Source organism: Bison bison, unplaced genomic scaffold, assembly GCF_000754665.1.
Source record: "Bison bison bison isolate TAMUID 2011002044 unplaced genomic scaffold, Bison_UMD1.0 scf7180017864263, whole genome shotgun sequence".
NCBI classification, from domain to species: Eukaryota; Metazoa; Chordata; class Mammalia; order Artiodactyla; family Bovidae; genus Bison; species Bison bison.
The window spans coordinates 6,885,032-6,910,124 of record NW_011494835.1 but is presented as its reverse complement, the minus strand read 5'-3'; the positions used below and the strand labels follow the sequence as shown (position 1 = coordinate 6,910,124).

At 34.6% G+C, this 25,093-nt stretch overlaps 1 protein-coding gene across 1 annotated transcript in view; it reads right to left on the bottom strand.

The window, feature by feature from the left end:
* The window catches only part of DNAJB14 (DnaJ (Hsp40) homolog, subfamily B, member 14), a 28,445-nt gene extending 7,412 nt beyond the window's left edge, over positions 1–21,033 (bottom strand). The window contains exons 1-6 of the mRNA XM_010848298.1: positions 20,484–21,033; positions 14,996–15,141; positions 7,506–7,691; positions 5,905–5,999; positions 4,217–4,326; positions 3,071–3,243 (exon numbers count right to left, since the gene is read on the bottom strand). Of these exons, the coding sequence (XP_010846600.1) occupies positions 3,071–3,243; positions 4,217–4,326; positions 5,905–5,999; positions 7,506–7,691; positions 14,996–15,141; positions 20,484–20,638 (865 nt within the window). The 5' untranslated portion in view covers positions 20,639–21,033. The remainder of the gene's footprint in view (positions 1–3,070; positions 3,244–4,216; positions 4,327–5,904; positions 6,000–7,505; positions 7,692–14,995; positions 15,142–20,483) is intronic.
* Between the last annotated feature and the right edge of the window lie 4,060 nt (positions 21,034–25,093).

The following is a 25,093-nucleotide window of genomic DNA, read 5'->3' as shown; positions in this document are numbered from 1 at the left end:
TTGCGATGAAGTGGTGGGACCAGATGCCATGATCTTCGTTTTCTGAATGTTGAGCTTTAAGCCAACTTTTTCACTCTCCACTTTCACTTTCATCAAGAGGCTGAATTTGCTGAAGTTTATTTTAAAAATTTCAAATATACACAAGTTAAAGAGTACCACAATAAACATTCTAAAGCCCTTGACCTTGATTGACTAATTTTTCACATTCTGTCAAATCTGCTTTAGCATTCTACAGTAAAGGCTGCTGTTACTGTTGTGGTGGCGATTATTTTGTAGAACTTTTTGAGAGTTAAGTTACAGGCATCATGACCTTTCATTCCTAATACTTCAGCAAGTTTCTCCTAAGAACAAGGGCATTCTCTTACATAACCACAATACAATTTTCAAATCCATAAATTTAACAATGACATAATACTATTAGACATAATACTATTATCTAATACATAGTCCATACTCAAATTTCACCAGTTGTCCCAATGATATCCTTTATAACGGTTTCCTCCCACCCAGGATTCAATTTAGGATCACATACTGTATTCAGTTGTCATGTCTCTTTGTCTTTAAGAGCTTCGTCTTGTTTCATTGATATTTTTGAACACAAGCAAGTTGTTTTATAAATAATGACATTAAACAGATTTAGCTAAAACTTCTGATAGTAACTTTGAAAGACACATGGAAATGTGTACAATACAGCTGTAGACAATGTGGTATAGTGGACAGAAGATGGACTGAAGGGTCCATGAAACCAACTGATAAGTGATCTTGTTGAACTATTAAGAGATTAAATTATGCAAAAAAAAAACCCACTTGGCTCATGCTAGGGAAAGAGTAAAACAAAATTATAACAAACAGTAATATAGAATACATATGGGTACAAGGCATTATGCTAAGTGTTAACAAATATTATCTGTTCTGGTCCATATTTTAATGATGAGATAACTGAGATTTAGAGAGGTTAAGTAACTTGGCCTAGGTAACTGTGTTGATGAAGTCAGGATCTTGCAAGGGATTCCAAGAGCCAACACTTTAAACATAACATTACACTTTAATCCATAAACGTGAATTATCTTTCCTTTCTATTTATGCGGTCACTTCCCTATTATTTAATAGAATTTAAGCATGCAAAACTCAAAAATCACCCGTTTTGGCTGGGGACTAGAACTTGTATTTGAAAGTGATATATGTAATGTACTCATCATTCTTTTAGCACAAAATAGGTAGGCCTTTCATTCATTCATGTGTGTGTGAGTATTAGTTGCTCAGTTGTGTCTGACTCTTTGCAACCTTGTGGACTGTAACTCACCAGGCTTCTCTGTCCATGGAATTCTCCGGGCAAGAATACTGGAGTGGGTTGCCATTCCCTTCTCCAGGGGATCATCCTAACCCAGGGTCTCCCACATTGCAGGGAGATTCTTTACCATCTGAGACACCAGAGCCCTGTCATTCATTCATACAAATCCATTACTCATTCATCCAACAATTGTGCGAGGTACTACAGATAAAAAAATTAAGTGAAATAAAATTAAATAAATAAAATTTGGCAAATACTTCTCTTAAGACATTTGGCTAATGCACAGTTTCTCAACCTCAACAAAACTGGTATATAGGCTAGATAATTTTTGTTGTGGAGGCTGTCCTGTGCACTGCAGAATGTTTCAGCAGCATCCCTGGCCTTAACCCATTTAGGTGCTAGAAGCAATCTCTTCTACTCCAACCCCATGTTGATTCACATAAAGTTTCCAGACATTATCAAATGTCCACTGGGATGTGGGAGCAAATCATTCCCAGTTGAAAACCACTAAGGTAACCTTCTCTACACTGAGAACATACTGATTCACAGACTCAGAGACTCAAACAGCAAGGTTTCTACTCTAATTATCAAAATATAGAAGAAGAAACCAAGGCTAGAGATAAGAACTCTCTGAGAAATATATAAAGGTAATGTTTTATCAAATTTTCCCTAGTAGATAAGAGATAATGTTAACTGCTTCCATTTTCTGAGTATTTACTGCATATGAAACACTTTAGCTATTCCCTGATTTAATTTTCATAACAAACCCATAAAGTTAGGTATTAATGAGAAGACTGTGGAGCACACTGCCTAGATTCTGAAAGCAAATAGGTTTTGAATCACAGATGACCTTAATGACTTTGGCAAGTTATTAATTAATCTCTCTTTGGCACAGTTTCCTCACATGCAAATTGGGTATAATAACCTCACAGTGTTGTTGTAGATTTTAAATAAGTTAATATACATAAAGTGCTTGGGACAATGACTGAGAAAATAGGTATTATATAAACTACAGTTATTCCTCTTCCCACTGATCATTATCATCCATCTTATACATGAGGTTAGAATATTTGTTACTACTCACTCAGCTAAAAATTTCAGAGCTAGGATTCAATTTCAGTCTATTTAATTCCGAAGTCTATACTATATAATCTACTTTATGACTTGGAACAGACAAAAAACTATAATGAACAGTTCACAAGGAACATTTCAGCAGATTCTTATGGTCAATCTTTTTATAGAAACAACTAAATTAAGGAAGCTGAGGCTGGAAGATGCTAAACAATTAAGTGTTCACAAGAACTTTTCTACATACAAAATAAGTAAAGGAAAATGAATTGTCAACAAAACTCATTGTACACTAACAGTGCTACCTGTTGAAGCTAAATTAATGAAGAATTTCAAAATTAATTCTGAAACAGGATGTATATTAAAACTGATGACATTGTTTATGCCAAGACTTTCTTTCTTAGTGGTCATAAAATAATGATGCATGTTACAACCATCAACATCTTAAATACAATGAAATTTGATACTATCTACTTATTCCACCTATAGTTACTAAGAATAACAATAACACAAATACCATTGTCTTTGCCACATGCCAAATATTGTTATAAGGCCGCAAGTACGTTAAAACACATTGTCTCACTTAAGTACCAGGCTCCGGGTAGGTGCCAGGCAATTTTAGAACATCCTTTGAGTAAAGAAATCTTCAGTAATCAATTCCAAGACTCTGAATAAGTTTTTAAATGTTAAACATTTAAAATGTAAACTTACTTTGTTGTCTTTCTTTCCAGCAATTATTTCGAATATTAGTCACATAATCTTCTTCCACACTCTTCTCTACCTTTTGTAGTAACATTCCTTTATATTCATTTTTAAAGTCCTTGTTGACATAATAAATGACACCTAAGTTTTCTGTCTGCATTTTAATTGTTTGTCCTGATCCACTGTAAAAGAAATGTTTGATCATTATTTTTTAATTAAAATTGTACATTCTGATTTGCTTCTACAAACCAAGCTAACAAAAACAATTAAAAATAATTTAAAAATTACTATTGGTAATCAAGTATTTATATAATTTCAAATTACCTAAAGCTACTTTTTTTATGTGATAAAAAAGTAATCATATTTTAATACATTATGTTCTTATAAGTTCTCTCAATTTTTAGTTAGCAAAAATCTTATTTGTAAGAAATAAATTATTTGTAGACCAATCATTTTAATACTATAAAAGAACTGGTGATATGGTTCTACAAAGTTTCCTTTATCTTCATTGTATTATACTAAAGTTTTTTAGAATGTATACTGCATTAAATTTGCTTTGTCCCGATCGCTTATAGAGTACAATATATTGTGGAAAAATACATAAAAAGTAATATTTGCTTTTATTTAATCAATATTTTATAAACAGAAGAGTAACATCATTTCCACTTTAATGACACAAATCTATGTATGTAGCATCAATCACAATTCTACTTGTCTTTTTTTTTTTAATTTTTATTTTTTAACTTTACAATATTGTATTGGTTTTGCCATATATCAAAATGAATCCGCCACAGGTATACATGTGTTCCCCATCCTGAACCCTCCTCCCTCCTCCCTCCCCATACCTTGTCTTTAAAGTACTTTTGTCTTCTGAAGGTTTTTGTCTTTGATGTCAATCCATTACCTATTACATTAAATTGCTATCAAGTTCAAATATAGCACTTCTGTCCTTATCCACAATAGAACAGAAATGTAAACTAACAACACAAACTTACTGCTTAGGTAAACTATCTTTAAAATTAAAGATTTTTAAATGGTACACATGAAGTAAGAGAAGATTTGTCATTTAAAAGTTTAAAAGTGCACAGGGCCCTTTAAAGTTATCTAAGTAAAAAACAACAATTTTGGGGGGTAAAACTTCACTTAGCTACTTACGATCTGGGATATAAGGAATAAGGAGGATTAGAGACCATCAACTGGCTTAATAATGATACGAGGATCAATACGATAATGGGCATCAGCTGGATAAACACAGAAAAACCTCCCTGTAAAAAATCATCAAAGAATAACAAATTGCAATATAACTGTAGTTGTCAATAATCCAACAGTTGTCAAACATTTTTAGAGGAGAAATGACATTTGAGATCATCTGATTCAGTGCTTCCAAATCTGCCTGATCAAACCAACGTCCTGGGATGATTCTTAATAATACAACTTTTTAGGTGCTTCACCTAGAGATCCTGACACTGTTCTGGAAAACACTGATATAACCTGTTCATGGGGTTCTCAAGGCAAGAGTACTGAAGTGGTTTGCCATTCCCTTCTCCAGTGGACCACGTTTTGTCAGAACTCTCCACGTGACCCGTCCATCTTGGGGGGCCCGACATGGCATGGCTCATAGTTTCATTGAATTAGACAAAGCTGTGGTCCATGTGATCAGTTTGGTTAGTTTTCCATAATCGTGGTTTTCATTTTGTTTTTTCTTCCTTGGAAGAAAAGCTATGACCAACCCAGACAGCATATTAAAAAGCAGAGACATTACTTTGCCAACAAATGTCTGTCTTGTCAAAGCTATGCTTTTTCCAGTAGTCATGTATGGATGTGAGAGTTGGGCTATAAAGAAAGCTGAGCACCAAAAAACTGATGCTTTTGAACTGTAGTATTGGAGAAGACTCTTCAGAGTCCCTTGGACTGCAAGGAGATCCAACCAGTTAATCCTAAAGGAAATCAACCCTGAATATTCATTGGAAGGACTGATGCTGAAGCTGAAACTCCAATACTTTGGCCACCTGATGTGAAGAACCAGCTCCTTGGAAAAGACCCTGATGCTGGGAAAGACTGAAGGCGGGAGGAGAAGGGAACAGAGGATGAGATAGTTGGATGGCATCACTGACTCGACGGACATGAGTTTGACTAAGCCCTGGGAGCTGGTGATGGACAGGGAAGCCTGGTGTGCTGCAATCCATGCGGTCACAAAGAGTTGGACACGACTGAGGGACTGAACTGAACTGAACTGATATAACCTGATCTCATTATATAGATGAGGAAGTTCTCTGTCTCCCTCTTTTTTTTTTTTTCTTTTCCATAGATACTCTATCAATATGCAGCAGGTTGCAAAACTATTTTTACCTGGGATTTGAGGGTGGAACGTGGACACTGATGAAAATGGCAGAACTGGGGCCCAGACCTTTTAATTTCTAGTCTAGAGCGCTTTCCATTTACCTTTCTCTTTCGTGTAATTTAACTGCTATATGCAATTAAGTATAACTGTATTAGAACAAGGAAAGTTACTTCTAATTTAAGTTTTTCAGTATTAATTCTAAACTCTTTAGACCCAACAATAAGAATTTACCTTAGGAACATGAACATTTGAGATTTATCTTCATTAGAATCATAGAATATCAAATGTGAAGGTGCCATATTGCCCAACCACCTGCCACCCTGACTTCTTCTCCTGGTCCCCCATCATCCCTAGGGGATTCTCTAGTCTATGCTGAACACCTCTGGCAAAAGAAAACTCATTACTTCCTTTTAAAACAACGTGATCTGTTTTCAGACAACTCTATCCTTTTCCTGAGCTGAAATTTGCCATTTTCTGATTTCTAATCATATCATAAACATACATCTCCTCTTTCTTCTTCTCTTTCATGTCCACTATGTCGATGCTGATGTTGATTGCTATAACCAGCTCGTCCATTTGAAAATGAATGTACACTACCTAGAAAATTAAAAGCAAGGTTAAATTAGGGAGAAAGTTATATTTTCCTTTATATTTTAATTTTTTTAATTACTACAATAATGCACATTTGAGTAATGAACTCTTACTGCCCTCCTGTAAATGAAAAGTGGACAAAACCCAGAATGATTCTTCTTTGTTTCCCTTAAAGTAAAGGAGAAACTCTTGATGAAAACTTTAGTAAGAATTCCTCTCTAATACTGCATACAAACAGGACTTTTGTTGTGGTTGGTTGATTTTACAAATCTGGGATCATTAATCTGAAACTCTGCCTTCTGCATTTATCAATGAATCATAAGTATCTCTAGAAATCAAATGATACTACTTTCATTCATTAAAAAAAACAGCTGTATAATAAACTATCGTACAGGTGGACCACAACTTTCCAACATTTTCTTGTTGATGACATTCAAGCTGTTTTCAAAAAAAGGTGACCAATGAGCAAGGGCTATCACTGATAAAGTAAACTATGTTAAGACAAGCAAAAAAACTGCAAATCAACGATCAGAAAGTCACTATTTCCTGAAAGATTTCTAATTGTTCCTAGCATATTTTTAGTCAAAATTATTAGTCTGAATAATTTTTCTATGAGAGGGAATTACATATCCTAATATGTCAAGGTTATATTTTCAGTCATTAATTTGTTTTATATATCCTCTTTCTTTCAAGGATGTTTTACAAAATACCTTATCAATGACCACAGTGTTTCTCAATAATATTCAGACAGTGCTACCAGGCCAAATTATACTGCTACATTCATAAAGACTCTCCTAATTTTGAATGGGATGTTTAACTCAGCACCTTTTTAAACTGTGGTAAACAAAACTAGAGCTACAATTTTAAACACCTTAGAGAAGCTACTCTTAAAAAAAATTAATTTCCACACAAGCAACTCACAGTAAATGTAAGTAAAACTCAATACTACATATGCTGTACTAAAAAGTCTATTTAGTAGTACTTCTATAGCACTTTACTTTGATAGCCTAATTCAAGTAATTATTTCTATCTTTAATGTAAGGTGTTAAAACCCACTTTATATAGAACCAATGATTCAGACATTTTAATATTTCAATGGAAAATATCTCCACATGTACTCATAATATATCTATAATGTTATTAATTAAATATCTATGAAGATCTTCAAAGAACCCATGCCAAATAGTCCTCCAATAGACAGATTACTTCCTATAGATGTAACAGCATTTAACTAAGACATTGCCACTCGATTTCCTACTTATAGATCCTTTTTTCAGCTTTATGTAAAATATAGAACATCTTTTTAAAATTAAAATATATTCTGGGAAAAATACAGACTTACAATAAAGCTAATAAGTCTACATTTTTATCATATTTTTATGAAGAACTATCACAGGACCATAATACTATAAGAAATCTCAGAGGGAGGTACATAAGTCTCTAAATAGCCTAATTGGTGGTAAGGATCTCTAGCTTCATAAAATATAATATTTATAATTAACACTAAAATACCTGAAGGAAATCCGCCACCAAAGAATATATTAAACAAATCTTCTGGAGTTATATCAGCTTCACAACCTCGATGGAAATTAAATCTACCATTGTTCTGCTGATTACATGCTTGTTCTTCATTGCCTGTGAGGTCATACTGCTTTCGTTTTTCTGGATTGCTTAAAACAGCATAAGCATTTCCAATCTCTGAAAAAGTAATGAGAAATTGATGAGCAAAGTTTTCACATTAAAAAAGACTGTACCATATAAAACCTACTTGTCAAACAACAAAAAAGACTTGAGGCTAATCAGAAAAAAAAATACAACAGTAACAATTTCTTTTAAAGGTATTATATACATTGCTTATAATTATATGTATTACCTCCCAATACAATTTTTTATACTGTACAGTCTCCCTACTGCGTTGAAGATAAAGGAATGCCCATCTTGCTTTCTTACTATTGTGCTCTATCCCCTAATAGCCTGCTATGATTTCCTTTTTGAGTATCCTAATCTAGTCACTCACTAGTAACAGCAATAGCTACCAACTGTCAGGCTCTGAACCCAAATATCTTATTATATTATCCATTAGTATCCCCACTTTACAGATGAAGTCCCCGAGTTTCAAAAAGGTTAGGAGACTTGTTCAAGATCAAATTTATTTTAGCATAGTAAGTGAACTCTCTGCAACCTACACCATAAAACTTTTTTTTGCACACGCCAGCCCAGAGTGAGGTATTCTTCATTCTAATCCTGAACAATTTATTTCTCTTAAACTGTCAACTCCATGAAGGTAGGAACTGTGTGTTTCATTGCAATATCTCCATGGTCTAGCATAAAGTCTGAATTTTTAAAAAAAAATGAATCCACATAGTCTCTAGTTTTCCTATCTTACTTTGCTACTTTTGTGATATTCATAAAAAGTTCGATTTCCTATCTCACATTTCCATGTCCAAAAGAGGACATTAATTACCAAAATGTCTTCTTGAGGTAATTTACAAAAACTGTACTGCTTTAATCTAACAGCAGGAATTACCCTATTCTTATTCTGAAACTTCTAATAACTAATCATTTCACAAATACAACTTGCTTCTCAAACTAGATCATAAGCCTCTTGCATATGGGATTATTTTAAAAATACTTTCTGGATCCCATGTGGTGGTTGTCATAGGTACTGAACAAGCAAATAGATGCTCATTAGATAGTTGTTTCTGGATGACTACATATCACATTGAAATTAATTATATGCAGATACTCTGGAACTTTTTTCTGATTCAGAGATAGCTTTCCAGTCATCTGTGAACACTATGGAATGAAAATTTAGATGAATAGTCCATTTATCTTGAGGAGATGGCCCAGAACTTTCTTTAGATTTCCAAATAGATCTATGACTCAGAAATATAGCAATCATTTATAATGTTGCTCTAATGGGAAAGCATAATCAGAGATCCAAGTAATGTACTTACAAACATCACCAAGGTACATACCCAAAAAAGAAGCATACTTATCAATATCTGCCAAAGTTGTACTTCCAGTATTAATAACAGTTTTAGGATTCTTAACCTCTATACACTGAACCTATTTCAGGTTCATAATACTATTACTTTTTAAACTATTAATATATTGGCAACTCAATTCTACTTCTAAGGCTTTGCTATAAAAATAATTTCCAAATGCTATGATATTTTAGGTGACATTTGTGAAAAATTGTCATAATTCATAATTGTATATGTAAGACAATTTAGTCTATCTACTGTGACTAATTTACTATTTATTTACCTTGTGCTATACCTATAATCAAGATTTTTTTTCAGTTCTTTATTATCTTAAAAATTAAAACCAAAATTCATTTTGGTATTCAAAGCTCACAAAATACATTTCCATCCCAGTGTTGTTTACTTCACAAAAAGATACAGTCCACTTTATTAATTTTCCTTTAATTACACTGTTTATTTTGAGGTTAACTTTAGATTCATATGAAGTTGTAAAGAGTAATATAGATAGACTCTTCTACCCATTACCCAATTTCCCCCATGGTAATACCTTATAAAATTATTATATCAAGCATACTGACATTGATAACAATCAGGATATAAAACATTTCCAGCACCATCTCAGGCTGCCCTTTTATACCCACATCTACTTCCTTCTCCTCCTTTCCCTTTTAACTGCCTACAACTACTGACTTGTCTTCTCTATTTCTATAATTTTGACATTACAAGAATGTTAAATCAATGGAATAACAGTATATAAATGGAATGAAATCTCCTAGATTGACCTTTTTCAATCAGTATAGTTCTTTGGAGATCGATCCAAGCTGTTATGTAAGTCATTCATTCCTTTTATTGCTGATTAGTTCTCCATGGGATGGATGCATCACTGTTTCACTAATCACCAAATGAACAACATCTGCGTTGTTTCTAGGTTTTGGTTATTACAAATAAAACTGCTATGTACATTCATGAATAAGTTTGTGTGTAAATATATATTTTTATTTCTAAGATAAATTCCTAGAAATGCAATTGCTGGGTTGTCTATTAGTTAAATACTTAGTTTTGGGAGAAACTGCCAAATTGTTTTACAGAGTGACTATGTCATCTCATAACCTATCAGCAATGTGTAAGTGATCCAGTTACTCTGCATCTGTACCAGTATTTGGTGTTCCTACTTTTTTTTATTTTAACCATTCTGATAGGTGTGCAGTAGAATCTCATTTTGGTCTTACTTTGCAATATCTCTAATGGCTAATGAATGATGCTAAAAACTTTTTCACATGCATACTTGCCATGTGTATATAATCTTTAATAGGATGTCTCTTCATGTCTCATATCCATTTTGTAATAGGGTTGTCTATTTTAATTGGGAGTTTGGGGGAGTTCTTTATATATTATGGACACTAGTCCTTTGTCAGATAGGTATGTGCTTGGCAAATATTTTCTCCTTCCTTGTTGCTTGTCTTTTCTTCTACTTCATAGCATCTTTGCAAAGCAAACAAATTTTTTTGATCAAGTCCAACTTATCTACTTTTTGTGTTATAAACTGTCTAGTGTTAAGTTTTAAGAAGTCATTACATAGCCTAAGATCCTAAAAATTTGTTCCCATGATTTTTTGCTAAAAGTTGAAGTGCTGTTTTACACTTTATAAGATTCATGTTGAACTCATTCTTATATAAAGCATGAGACTTATTTCAAGGTTAAATTTTGCTGTTTGTTTTGCCTATGAATGTCCAGTTGCTCCAAAACTATTCTGTTGAAAAGGCTATCTTTTCTCCACTGAATTGATTTTGCACTTCTGTCATATCTCTATGGGTTCCCATCCTGTTCCACTGATCTATGTGTCTCTTCTTCTGCCAATTCTATACTATTTTGCTAACCATAGTTATAATGTAAGTCCTAAAATCAGGTACACTTATTTCTCCTACTCGTTTAATGAATCATTTATTCAGGTTCTTTGTATTTCCATATGACTTTCAGAATAAACTTCCTTTCATCTACAAAGAAGTCTGTTAAGATTTTGACAGGAAGTGTATTAAATGTGTGTATCAACTTGGGAAGTCTTGACATCTTTACTACTGTGTCTTTGAATCTATGAACATGATATATCATTCCATTTATTTAGATCCTCTCTGATTTCTTTCATTAATATTATATAGTTTTCAGCATACAAATCTTAAACAAGTTTTGTTAAATTTACACCTAAATATTTCTTGTGTGTGTGTGATTATAAATAGTAATGCATTTTTAAATTTCAGTGTCTACATGTTAGTATGAAGAAATATACTAAATAGTATACATTAGTATGCAGATATATACTAAATAGTAATCGATCTTTTTATGTTTATCTTACACCCTGAAATCTTGCAGGATTCACTTATTGGTTCTAGGATTTTCTTTTTGGTACATTCCTTAGGTATTTTATACATGATCATGTTATTCGCAAATAGGGACAGTTTATGGGCCTTTCATTTCTTTCTCTCACCTAAATGCACTGATTAGAATTTCCAACACTATGTTGAGTAACTTATATTTGTTTTGTTTTATAACTAATTTTCAGTTGTACTTTAGTGTGAATAACAGGGAAAAGTCTTCCTGAAAGTGGAAGTCCTCACTGACTTTTAAATCACTTCCCTCATTCTCATACCCAAGTTTTTGCCATCTTCTCTAACCAAAGAAATCACACTCATCTTGAGAATACATAATTCCCACATATAATATGGAAGCTTCTCCAATTACTCTGATTATAACTCTACTGTACCTATCTGGCTTTTCTTTGGATATCTTTATTCTATGTTTTGTATTTTAATTACAGTCAGTCTTCTGGGAGATCCTGGGTAAATCAGTTAATCTCTTTGAGATTCACATTTTCTTACTTGCAAAGGGATGACACTGGTTCCTGTTTACTTCAGAAGATTTTTAATAGCATTAAAGTTTTAAAAATGGGAATGAAAAACTATAAAATGCTTGTTGAATGCTAGATATTACTATTATTCCAAATGTTCTGTGTGAGATTTGTCTCCTCTTCATAAATTACAAATTCATTTAATAAGAGGATATCTCATATTTTCTTCTTGTATTTCTCTAGAACTTTAGCCCACAAGGTAGACTGACTTCTCTATTCTTAGAAAATCAGTCTAGATGTTAAGAATACTGAGGGGCTTCTCTTGTGGCTCAGTGGTAAAGAATCCACCTGCCAATGCAGATGACACAGGTTCAATCCCTGGTCCAGGAAGATCCCACCACATGCCTCGGATCAACTAAGCTCGTGAGCCACAACTACTGAGCCTGTGCTCGAGAGCCCGGAAACCACAACTACTGAAGCTCATGTGCCCTAGAGCCTGGCTCTGCAACAGGAGAAGCCATCGCAATGAGAAGCCTATGCAACATTACTAGAGAGTAGCTTCTGCTTGCCACAACTAGAGAAAAGCCCATGTATCAATGAAGACCTAGCACAGTCAAAAAGAAAGAAAAAAAAGAATACTGAACTACAAAACCTGACATAGGCAGTAGCATCTGATCCATTATTATTTAACAAACAAACAAACATACAGTTAATCAATGCCCTTTGCAATCAGATTCATGCATATGTCACCAGGCACATGTATTATTCAAACAGTCTACGAAATACTTGGAGTCTTTGAAGATAAATGCAGACAGGGCATATTTTGAAAATATCCACATCAGAGAGAAGGAAAGGGATATATTTCAAATATTTTTAAAGGTATGTTTATACATATTATGCAAGTTATTGTCTAGATGTAAATAAAATATTCCCTGCCTTGAGAAGTTCAAAAACCTAATTAAACGACAAAGAGCTATATGACCTTAGTTTATTTAATCTACCCTCTTTGCTGGTAAGCTTTTATTTTTACAGTTTTACAAAACACAATGAAAATATATCTTCTACCTAATCTCATTCCTTAACTAATTGTCTCTTTTTCTATTCTTGAAGGAAATTAAAAAAAACGGTTTCCATCTTCTGTAAAAAGTATTTTAGCAATCACAGAGCAATAAATCTATACTTACTTCTTATACAAACAAAGAACTATAGTCTTTATTTAGACTAAATAGCTTGGTATCCCAGACACAGAAATTAAGATCAATTGATTAAGGAGAAAATAAGATGATTCAGAAGGTCATGAAAAGATCCTATGAAGGATCTTGCCACTTGAATGAAGGAAACTTGCCACTTCTCTGTGATGACACACTAGCAGTAATATTGTCTAATTAACTACCTTTGTTCACCAATCTTCTGTGGCTTACAGTCTGGGTTTTCTTTTATTTCTTTATAGCTGCACCATGTGGCATGCAGGATTCCCCATCCAGGGATTGAACCTATGCCCCTTGAAATGGAAGCACAGAGTCGTAACCACTGGATCACCAGGGAAGTTCCAACAATCTGCGTTTTCTATGTAGTTTCTACTCAAAAATGGGTTCATCAACCACCACCCTAGTATGATCCTCCTTGGAATTAATAAACTGGCATTCTGATTTACAAATAACCTGTGTATTGAATAATGTGCATCTTTCCTCTACAGATGAGTCATCACCCAGCATGTTGATCAATATTGTTTCTAGTTTTGCAAATTAGAGCATTAGATTCTGAAATGTACCACATCAAAGTAGCATCACCTTTGTAAAACTTCTCTGAGTGTCTGTGTGGGATGACATTTATGTTGCTCATCTCTTCAAAACACAACACAAGCTGTAAAAATATTGGTAGATCCACTCACTGTTATTCTAAGACCAATAATGCTATTAATAACACAACTTCAATACAGAAATGGGAGAAAGAAGCATGTTCTTAGCATTAATGAAGAATTAATACTGAAATCATCTAACAGATCACAGACATGCAAATATTTCACTGCCAAACATTTTAAACATCTTAAAAACACAAAAAATTTTAAATTAAATGAGTTTAATTCTGAATGTGAAAAAAAATTTTTTACCTTTGTGGGGGGAATATGTGGTAAAAGCTAGTGTTTTTGAGTAAAGAAACTTTTCCTGTATTTTCAATATGCTACTTTTAATTTAAGGAAACAATCAGAGAAGGTTCTCACTGTCACAGTGATATCTTAATTTCACCAGTACCACTTTGGCAGCTGCTTTTATTGAACTATATTAATAATCCCCAAATGTATGCAGATTGGCAACTTCCTTTAAGAAATAAAACTATTCTGGAAACAATTTTAACGGTATTTTGTTGAGTGACCAATTGAGTCATCTATTTTTTAGGAAAATTTAAAAAATTAGTATCTCCTTTCTGTTATTCCAAAACCCCAGCATTTCACCGTAAACATCATACGTTGGCTCTATGAATGCCAAATTCACAAAAACAAATAATAACTTAAGCATTTTCTTATTAACCAGAAAATAACTCCTATGAATAAATTGCAATAAACATGAAATTATAAAATCAGTTCTCTCACACTTGTTTACTAAATTGACAAAATAAAACTGAAGTAATAAAGAAAATGAAGAAAAATGAATAGTAGCTAAGAGGAAACAAACATTCTTGAAAAAAAAAATCATGTTAGAACTACATATGAAAAATGCAAAAAATTGTCTGGAGTTAACAGAAATAGAAGAACACTGGACAAACAGTGATTCTAAGTAATTTTCCAATTCTAGACAGTCTCTAATATTTAAAAAACTCACAGAAAATATATTTTACTTTTAACTCCTTTAGATCCAGCTGGTAAAATGCTAGAAGCTCATGCATAGTTATCACACTACTTGTGTGGTAAACAAGAAAGCATGCTTGTGTATCTAGAAAAGTTACTTTGAAATTTGCAAAAGCTGACATGATGCTTTTGTGAAGCCAAACAGCATTTGTTTGGCTCTTGGTATAACAAGTTAAGTTTTAAAGGATTTTGAGGACCCATGCTTATGCTGGTCCTCACCAGTCTAAAATGCTTATGCACCAGTCTAAAGGTAGGACTTAGTATCTGAAATACTATAAAGTGAATTCTAAAAAGAGCTTAGAAAATTGCTTTAAAAGGTTTACTTTACTTTTAAAAGCATCTGTTGCTCCAGGTGCATGGTTTTTGTCTGGATGAAACTTCAAAGCAAGCTTTCTATAAGCTTTTTTCAAATCTTCATCACCAGCATCTTTGGTTACTCCAAGTACTTCATAGTAATTTTTACATTTGTTTATGCTGTGAACAAGAGAGTGTGTTATAAGTAAATTTCAAGGAAGAACTTTGAGTAATACTTCTAATTTTTTATTGATTCAGTTCAGTTCAGTTCAGTCACTCAGTCATGTCTGACTCTTTGAGACCCCATGAATCGCAGCACGCCAGGCCTCCCTGTCCATCACCAACTCCCAGAGTTCACTGAGACTCATGTCCATCGAGTCAGTGATGCCATCCAGCCATCTCATCCTCTGTCGTCCCCTTCAACTCCTGCCCTCAATCCCTCCCAGCATCAGAGTCTTTTCCAATGAGTCAATTCTTCGCATGAGGTGGCCAAAGTACTGGAGATTCAGCTTTAGCATCAGTCCTTCCAATGAACACCAGAATAGTATAAAGAACTATTTGTGGATTGTTTTCTCAATATTAAATGATAGTTTATCCATTAAGGGTCATTGCTCCATTCTCTTTTCAACCACAGACCATTTTTCCAACCCCTTTCTAAGAAGAATTAACCGTGAGAATGTCCTTGTACAATTTATCTCAACTACAGAGAAGTAAAGCAAAGCTCATAACAAATGTGGATGTAGGACAGAGCACATACTAAAATGAGAGAGTAAGAACAATTTTACAGTACTCTTAAATACATAAGAAATCCCAAAACTCCTCTCAAGATGTCACAGCTAAAGATTAACAGACATTGCATTTCAAGAGTTTTGTTGTTGCATAATGCAAACCTAACCAAATAGCAAAGCAACAGTTTAGTGCATGTAAAACAACTACTGTATCCCATGGCTTAAATGTCAAAGCAAGTGAATTCAGCCAGGCAATGTTAAAGAGAGTTCACGTGTGTCACTCTCCATGAAAGATAAAATCTCATAATAAAATACATTATGGGACTCAAACATATTTGTTACACCTGATTTTCATTTTGATGAACATACTCTTAAAAGACTACTTACATAGTTTATAACCCTAAATATGCAATATTTAAGCCCAGAGTCTTTGAAGTAGGTTAGGAAAAGAAGTACTGCGAATGGAGCAAAGAACAGTAATCCTTTTGGATGCTTACATTTTCTCATGACCTAATAATTTTCCTTCTCTAAAATACAGATATATTTTACATATTTTTTGGCGTGTACTTTATGATTTTAAATGTGTTCCATGTATGAGTGGCTTGATGACAGGTAGTAACAGGTTAATGGATCTGAGGCACAATTGTTCATTGACAGCTAGAGGACTGCAAAGGCTGACTCTAGGTGTTCAAAGAAAAGAGAAAAGATTGACCTTTTTTCGCTACTACACCTATTAGTCATCACAGTGCTTGGTACATGAGGGGTTCTCAGTAAATATTTATGGAATAAATGAACTTTAGTTCTCCTTTCGTAATGAAAGCACTCATCATTTGTTATATGAACAAGGGTAAAAAGAGAACACACTGAAAAGATTACAGAATTATTTTATAATCACATCAACAAAAATCTGTTAGGCAGTCTTCTTCATAGTAATAATAATTAAAATTAGACTCTTCTACTTTAGATAATAAATATTGACACAAGTCAATTTATTTCATAAGCATGGCATTTCCTTTATTTAGGAAATAATATTTATTGACTCATTACTGAGTCAATAATATTTATATCCCAGGGTTCTTGAGATCAGTTAGTGAACAAAACAGAAAATGATTACTCTACCTTTGTAGAGACTCATTTTCCTAGATATGTTAAGAAACTATGTGACAAAAAAAAAAGAAACTATGTGACAGAAATAAAGGGAAGAAGGACATGTACAGAACACCTACTGTGTCCAGAAGAGGAGAAATTCTTTGAGAAGCCAGTAGAGAGGTATAAAGTCAATGTCACCAATGGACAAACTGTAGACTACATATTTCAAGTAATGCTAAACATATACTCATTTAGTTAACTTTTCACACCTAAGCAAGAAATTACCATTCATGTATTAATTTTAATCCATATATTGTTCATCATACTCATTTTCACCAGCTAAATGCATTTGTCACAGTTTTTATAGTTTGCTCCTGCTTCTCCATTCTCATTGAAGAATTAAAAAAGAAAGGAAGTAAGGAAAAAGAAAATAAATTAAAAAGAGGTAAACTGTTACCTGCACTGGAAGGAAACATTGTGGACAAAGGCCAGAAAGATCTGTCTGGGAGCTCAACAAGGGAGAAGTATGCATGGCTCAACTTTTATGTCTTCCTTTATGTGCTAGAAAGCATACTGGCTGGGGCAGGGAGGCCTTGTTCTATTCTTTTTTTATGTTATAGATGACTTTTTGTTGTTGTTATTATAGATGATTTTTAAATGTACTCCAAATTTAATTGGTATTTAGGAAAATAATTCTTTATTCCTGAGACAAAAGATTATTTATTTTATAAATTTAGCAAAATGATTTGTTTCCATTTAAAGAACTATAGCTTAAAACCAATCCTAATGAAATCCCCATAATTCAAATAATTTTAACAGTTATACAGAAATGTTCCTAACTGATAAATATAATGATGGCCAGTTAATGATTTCACACTGATCTTATATTTTTAAAAGAAAAAGATGGGCTTTTTTTCCAATGAGATATTAAAAATCTCCTCAAATAAGACCTGGGACACCTTTTGCACTGTGATTTTTCAACACATTTCAACACTTGAAGACAATAAACAGTGCTTAGTTTCACAGAATATGAGTTTTACAAAGTTACACATTTTTTGTTCAGTCTTACTGTACGCTAGCTCTTACTTATGCAATGGATGCAGTATTATTGCATGGCTTCTCCCTTTGAGCCAAAATGTCACTGAGCAACTTGTTTGCATAATCATGCTAACCAGCAAGATAACATGGCTTTCTTCAGAAAAATCCCCAGTGTACAGGTAAAACAAAAACACACAGCATGTAAGTGTTTGCTGGTGATCTGTTACCTCACTAAAGCAACACTGATGAAGGCTAATATGATGAATAAGTGTTACATGATTAGCTAAAGCTAAGCAACTCTTATATAAGGTAGCAAATGAAATACTCTGAATAACTCAGGGATTCTATTAAAGAATGTTCTGATCATATTAATCCCCCCCAAAACTACATTTATGTAATACAATAAAAAGGTATGCTAAAATTGACCAGAGAAACCATCTCTAAACACAGGCACAAAACTAAGCTAATTCTTGTAACTCACTAAGAATTCAGTCTGAAACTTGGCTGGCTCCTCAGTGCTAGCCAGCAATCCTGCCTTCCTGTCTGCCTTTCTGGCTGCAAGTATTCCATACTTTCACTATTCTTCTCAAGCTTTCAATCTCATTTCTTTCTTCTAAACCTCAGAGGATAACTTCATCTCCAATTTCACAGAGAATACAGACCCAACAGACAGGATCTCTCTCAACATTTTATTTCCCTCTGCCCAATTGTGGCCACATACAAAAGTGGATCTGCACCCACCATCATCTTTCATTCTTCTATTCTCAAAATGTCCCCCTGCCTAACTACTGAAAAAGAGCGGAAAACAAAACACTGCTCTTCTTTATTTCTACCATATCTTGAGCTACTCCTGTTTTCCTTTCAAGGCTAGAGTAGAAGAAATGAAGAAAAGAGATTTTTTTAAAATAATATCAGATTCAGGAGATTCCTATTCTCCAAAATTTCAATTGTTTGGGGAAGGGGGTATATTTTCCAATATACAGGTGATTCTATAGTCTTTCTTTAAAAACAAATTTAAAATAATTCTAAATAAAAATCACATATAACAAAATTCACTCTAGGTCTTTTACTGAGAATATGTTCTCCTAGTAAAAAGTAATTTCTAGCAGAAAATACAATTTGGTTTTTGGAGAGAGATGGCTTCCTAGAACACATTTCGGCACACTGTTTAGTAGAAGCTTTTTCTTAAAGGAATTCAAAAGCAAATCTCTCATTTTTTCACTTATCTCACTTATTCAGCCTCTGACCCAACACTACAGTTATAAAAGTGGTCACCAACATTATTTATAATTCTTAAAGGACTTCACTACCATTCAGGCCAATCGAATACCCTTTATCATGATTTCATCATAGTTAGGGAGTCTTTGTTCTTATTGTTGTCACACACAGATAAAATGTTACATTTAAACTTTAGCATATGTATGAAAAAAAGTAAAATATAAATACATTGATACTTAATTTAAAAATAACTTCAATTCCAAATAATGCTGAGTTAAAAAGAACTAACTAAAAATAAGAATGGAGAAAAAAGGAAAAACAAACAAAAAAAAAAAGGAAGTACGGTTAAAAGAGGATAATAAGAAAGGGCAAAAGAGAAAGAAAACTAGCTTTACCTACTCTTCACTTAAGCTAGTTCCCTGCTATTCACTCTTCAAGTTGAACTATCTGATTAATCAGAGTCCTTCACCCTTTTACTTTAGATTCCCTAGACAGCAATTCCAGTACAACATCAATACAGCCTCCTTAAGGTGTATTGATGTTGTGTATAGAAAAAATAACAGTATTTTTTCTAGTGTTTCATACTCAGTTCATTTTCTTTCCAGAAAAGATTTTCTTAATTACAAAATTAATAAAGTTAAATCTCCAAAACCCAGTTCATAATTTACCAATTCTACCTAATTTTCCTGCTTTAAGTAGAGGTGTATCATGAAGTAAAAATATAACACTGAAGCAGAACAATGAGAGTAAGAAAAAATATTAAAAGGAGAAGACTATAGTATTTGCTATATATAAAGACAGTCTTAAAGAAAGAATATAAATAGAAAAAAAATTATCCTTCATTTATATAAGTAGAAAATTGAAAATGCTTTGCAATCGCACTCAGTATTCTCCTCATATGAAATTCTCCTTCATACATATATATATATACATTTGCTGTTGCTGTTGTTTGTTTTTTTGTTTGTTTAGTTGCTAAGTCTTGTCTGTCTCTTTTGTGACCCCCTGGACTATAGCCCATCAGGCTCCTCTGTCCATGGGATTGCCCAGGCAAGAATACTGGAGTTGAGTTGCTACTCCCTTCTCCAGGGGATCTTCCAGACCCAGGGATAAAACCCATGTCTCCTGCATTGGCAAGGGGATTTTTTTACCACTAAGCCATCAGGGAAGGTTTCACTGTACTGTGTCAAAAAATTGAAGCAATCTTCCTAAAAAAAAATTTTTTTGGTAATTAGTTTTGTGCCTTATATTTAAAAGATGGAAATTTCAATAGAATTGGTAATTTACACTACTTTATAAAGAATATGAAGCATAAGACACCAAGAGTTCAACTTCTCAATGTCTGTTCTTCTACTGAATTGTAATTAAAACCCATTTTTTAGGTGTTACAACATTAAACTTACATTAGCATCAACAACAACTGACATATATATAAGTCATATTCATTCCTACCTGAGAACTCCATCCACTTGGTCTTTGGTGTAGCCTTTTCCACTTTCACCACTACCAGATGAGCTGTCCTTTGTGCAATTAGGTTTGCTTTGATCACCACTACCTGATGGTTTTCCGCAATGAGGGCTATTTCCAGCAGTGCTTCCATTTTTCATGATAATTTCCAACAGTGCTGTAGAAAGATATGGAAAGCATACTCCATCTGTTTACATCAAGATACATACACATGGTCTTGAGAAGAAAGTTATAAAGCTGACAAAATGTGTACTCCAGAAAGATACACCATAGGGCCTTTTTAAATAGATAGTAAGCATTCCCTTATGTATAGCTGTTCACAGATCACTAATCACTATTTAGAAGTAGAATATTAAGTTTAATGTTAATAACTCAAAATTACTATCACCTAATTTCTTATGACATACTTTATTTGTAATATCATGGTGAAACTGCCAAATACCAAAGAAAACAATAATCCTTAAAGTAGCCAATGAGATTATCTACAAAGAAACAAGTTCCCTGGTGGCTTCCCTAGTGGCTCAGAGGATAAAGCATCTGCCTGCAATGCGGAAGACCCGGGTTTGATGCCTGGGTTGGGAAGATCCCCTGGAGAAGGACACGGCAACCCACTCCAGTACTCTTGCCTGGAGAATCCCATGGACAGAGGAGCCTGGTGGGCTACAGTCCATGGGGTCGTAAAGAGTCGGACATGACTGAGCGACTTCACACACACACAAATACACACACACACACACACACACACACACACACTTATTTCCCAAAAGCAACAATGGCAGCTAAATTGAGCAATAGCTTCAAAATGGTCAGGGAGAATAACTGTCCACTTGAGTTCTGCACTGCTGCTGCTGCTGCTAAGTTGCTTCAGTCGTGTCTGACTCTTAGCAACCCCATGGACTGCAGCCCACCCGGCTCCTTCGTCCATGGGATTTTCCAGTCAAGAGTACTGGAGTGGGGTGCCATTGCCTTCTCCGGAGTTCTGCACTAATTTTCTGGAAATTATGTAAGATTAAAAACATTTTCAAACAAACAAACACTGATAAAATTATCACTAAGATTTCACTGGAAGATATTTACTACCTTGAGATACCACTTTACATCTACTAGGATGACTATAATCAACAAGGTGGACAATAACATGTTGACCAGGATGTATTACTAGGAAAATGGGAACACTCATATATTGCTAGTGGTAATAGGAAATGGGGTGCTTGCTTTGAAAAAAGATCTGGTAGTTTTTGCAAAGATTAAACATATAGTTATTATCTGACCCAATATTTCTATCTCTCAGTGTATATCCATGAGAAATTAAAACATATATACAAAAACTGGTTCACATATGTTCATAACAGTATTGTTCATAATAGGAAAAAAGTGGAAACAATTGAAATGTCCATCAACTGATGAGTAGATGAATAAAATGTGACAGGTCCATACAATGGAATACTATGACAATCAAAAAAAAAATGAAGTACTGATATATGCTGCAATACAGCTGAACCTTGAAAACATATCAAGTGAAAAAAGTCAGTCACAAGAGACAATATACTGTATGATACCATTTATACAAAATCTAGAGGCAAATCTAGAGACAGAAAGGTCAGTTGTTGCCAAGGGGAGGGAAGGATGAACTCTGGGAGAAGTAAGAAGTGATTGCTAGTGAGTATGAGATTTCTTTCTGTGATGAAGAAAATGTTCTAAAATTAATGGTTGCAATGGCTGCACAACTCTGTGAATCCACGGAGTGGTATGCTCTGAATGAGCTGTGAGATATGTGAATTACATCTCAGTAAAGCACTATATATATTCCCTTGTAGCTCAGTTGGTAAAGAGTCTGCTTGCAATGCTGGAGACCTGGGTTCGATCCCTGGGTCAGGAAGATCCCCTGGAGAAGAAAATGGCAACCCATTCCAGTACTCTTGCCTGGAGAATCCCACAAACAGAGGACCCTGGCAGGCTACAGTCCATGGGTTTGCAAGAGTCAGACATGACTTAGTGACTACACCACCACCACCAAAGCTGCTATATAGATATCAAAAAAAATCCAGCAGTCATTGCCGCACAGCCTGTGAGATCTCAGCTCCCTGACCAGGTATTGAAACCAGGTCATGGTAATGAAAGTGCTGAATCCTAACAGTAGATCACCAGAGAACTGCCAGTAATTATTTTCAATATTCCAGAAAAACATCTGCTTCACTGAATATACTAAAGCCTTTGACTGTGTGGATCACAACAAACTCTGGAGAATTCTTAAAGAGATGGGAATACCAGACCACTTTACCTGCCTTCTGAGAAATCTGTATGCAGGACAAGAAGCAACAGTTAGAACTAGACATGGAACAACAGACTGGTTCCAAATTGGGAAAGTAGTATGTCAAGGATGTATACTGTCACTCTGCTTATTTAACTTCTATGCAGAGTACATTATGAGAAACACTGGGCTGGAAGAAGCACAAGCTGGAATCAAGACAGCTGGGAGAAATATCAATAACCTCACATACACAGATAACACCACCCTTATGGCAGAAAGTGAAGAACTAAAGAGCCTCTTGATAAAAGTAAAAGAGGAGAGAGAAAAAGTTGGCTTAAAACTCAACATTCAGAAAACTAAGATCATGGCATCTGGTCCCATCACTTCATGGGAAATAGATGGGGAAACAACGGAATCAGTGACAGACTTTTATTTTCTTGGGCTCCAAAATCACTGCAGATGGTGATTGTAGCCATGAAATTAAAAGACGCTTGCTCCTTGGAAGCAAAGTTATGACCAACCTAGACAACATATTAAAAAGCAGAGACATTACTTTACCAACAAAGGTCTGTCTAGTCAAAGCTATGGTTTTTCAAGTAGTCATGTAGGGATGTGAGAGTTGGACTATAAAGAAAGCTGAGTGCCGAAGAATTGATGCTTTTGAACTGTGGTGTTGGAGAAGACTCTTGAGAGTCCCTTGGACTGCAAGGAGATCCAACCAGGCAATCCTCAAGGAAATCAGTACTGAATATTCATTGGAAGGACTGTTGCTGAAGCTCAAACTCCAATACTTTGGCCACCTGATGAGAAGAACTGACTCACTGGAAAAGATTCTGATGCTGGGAAAAATTGAAGGAAGGAGAGAAGGGGACGAGAGGATGAGATGGTTGGATGGCATCACTGACTCAATGGACATGAGTTTGAGCAAGCTCCCAGAGTTGGTAAAGGACAGGGAAGCCTGGCATGCTGCAGTTCATGGGGTTGCAAAGAGTTGAACACAACTGAGTGACTGAACTGAACTGAATATATAAGAGAACTTTCTTCCAAATCTTTTTCATAGCTCATGCATTCAAGAGGTCACCAAAGACATAAGATATTTAGTTTTTATAACAATTTAGTTGTAGATGGTACAGAAAGGCTCTTAATTAGGTAGCTATTTTGGACTCCTTTCTCATTTAAGTCAACATAGAGCATTGAGTAGAGTTCTCTGTGCTGAACAGTAGGCTCTCATTCAGTTCAGTTCAGTTCAGTTGAGTCGCTCAGTCATGTCCGACTCTTTGCGACCCCATGAACTGCAGCACACCAGGCCTCCCTGTCCATCACCAACTCCAGGAGTTCACCCAGACTCATGTCCATCGAGTCAGTGATGCCATCCAGCCATCTCATCCTCTGTCGTCCTCTTCTCCTCCCGCCCCCAATCCCTCCCAGCATCAGAGTCTTTTCCAATGAGTCAACTCTTCGTATGAGGTGGCCAAAGTACTGGAGTTTCAGCTTTAGCATCATTCCTTCCAAAGAACACCCAGGGCTGATCTCCTTCAGAATGGACTGGTTGGATCTCCTTGCAGTCCAAGGGACTCTCAAGAGTCTTCCTCAACATCACAGTTCAAAAGCATCAATTCTTTGGCGCTCAGCCTTCTTCACAGTCCAACTCTCACATTCCATAACACAGGAAAAACCATAGCCTTGACTAGACGAACCTTTGTTGGCAAAGTAATGTCTCTGCTTTTGAATATGCTATCTAGGTTGGTCATAACTTTACTTCCAACGCATATAACACACAGATACACATACACATACATTCATGCATCATGCATATATATATTTCTTAGCTCTGTCTACTGAGAGGATCTGGAGGCAATGACACACTTGTAGCAATGAGCTTATCAAGTGTCTATATATTAGTTTCCAAGTATCATTATCCACTAAAAAGAATCAGGACTCCTGGGGCAAGAATTGATTCCGAGGGCAGAGAAATGAGCTTGAAAACTTTTTTGTGTTTGAAAGTAAAGAAATTCAAAGAATGATGAGGACATGTCATAAGACACAGGAGCTTGAAGGGGCTCCTACTGATTAAATCTGAGGCAAACTGAACATCAAAATGAACAGTGATAATAATAGATTAAATAGGAATCCATGTTAATAAATAAGGTTGAATGTCAATTAATAAACTGTAGAAGGAATAATGGAATAAGAAAACCAACATTTGGCAACCATCAGAAATTTATTCTGGAAAGAATCATCAATGAATGCTAAAAGGAGCTTTGGAAGTTTGTTGTAGAATAGGACATTCAGAGTTTTAAAGTATTTTCCCACAAAATATTTATTAATTACAAGAGGGGAAAAA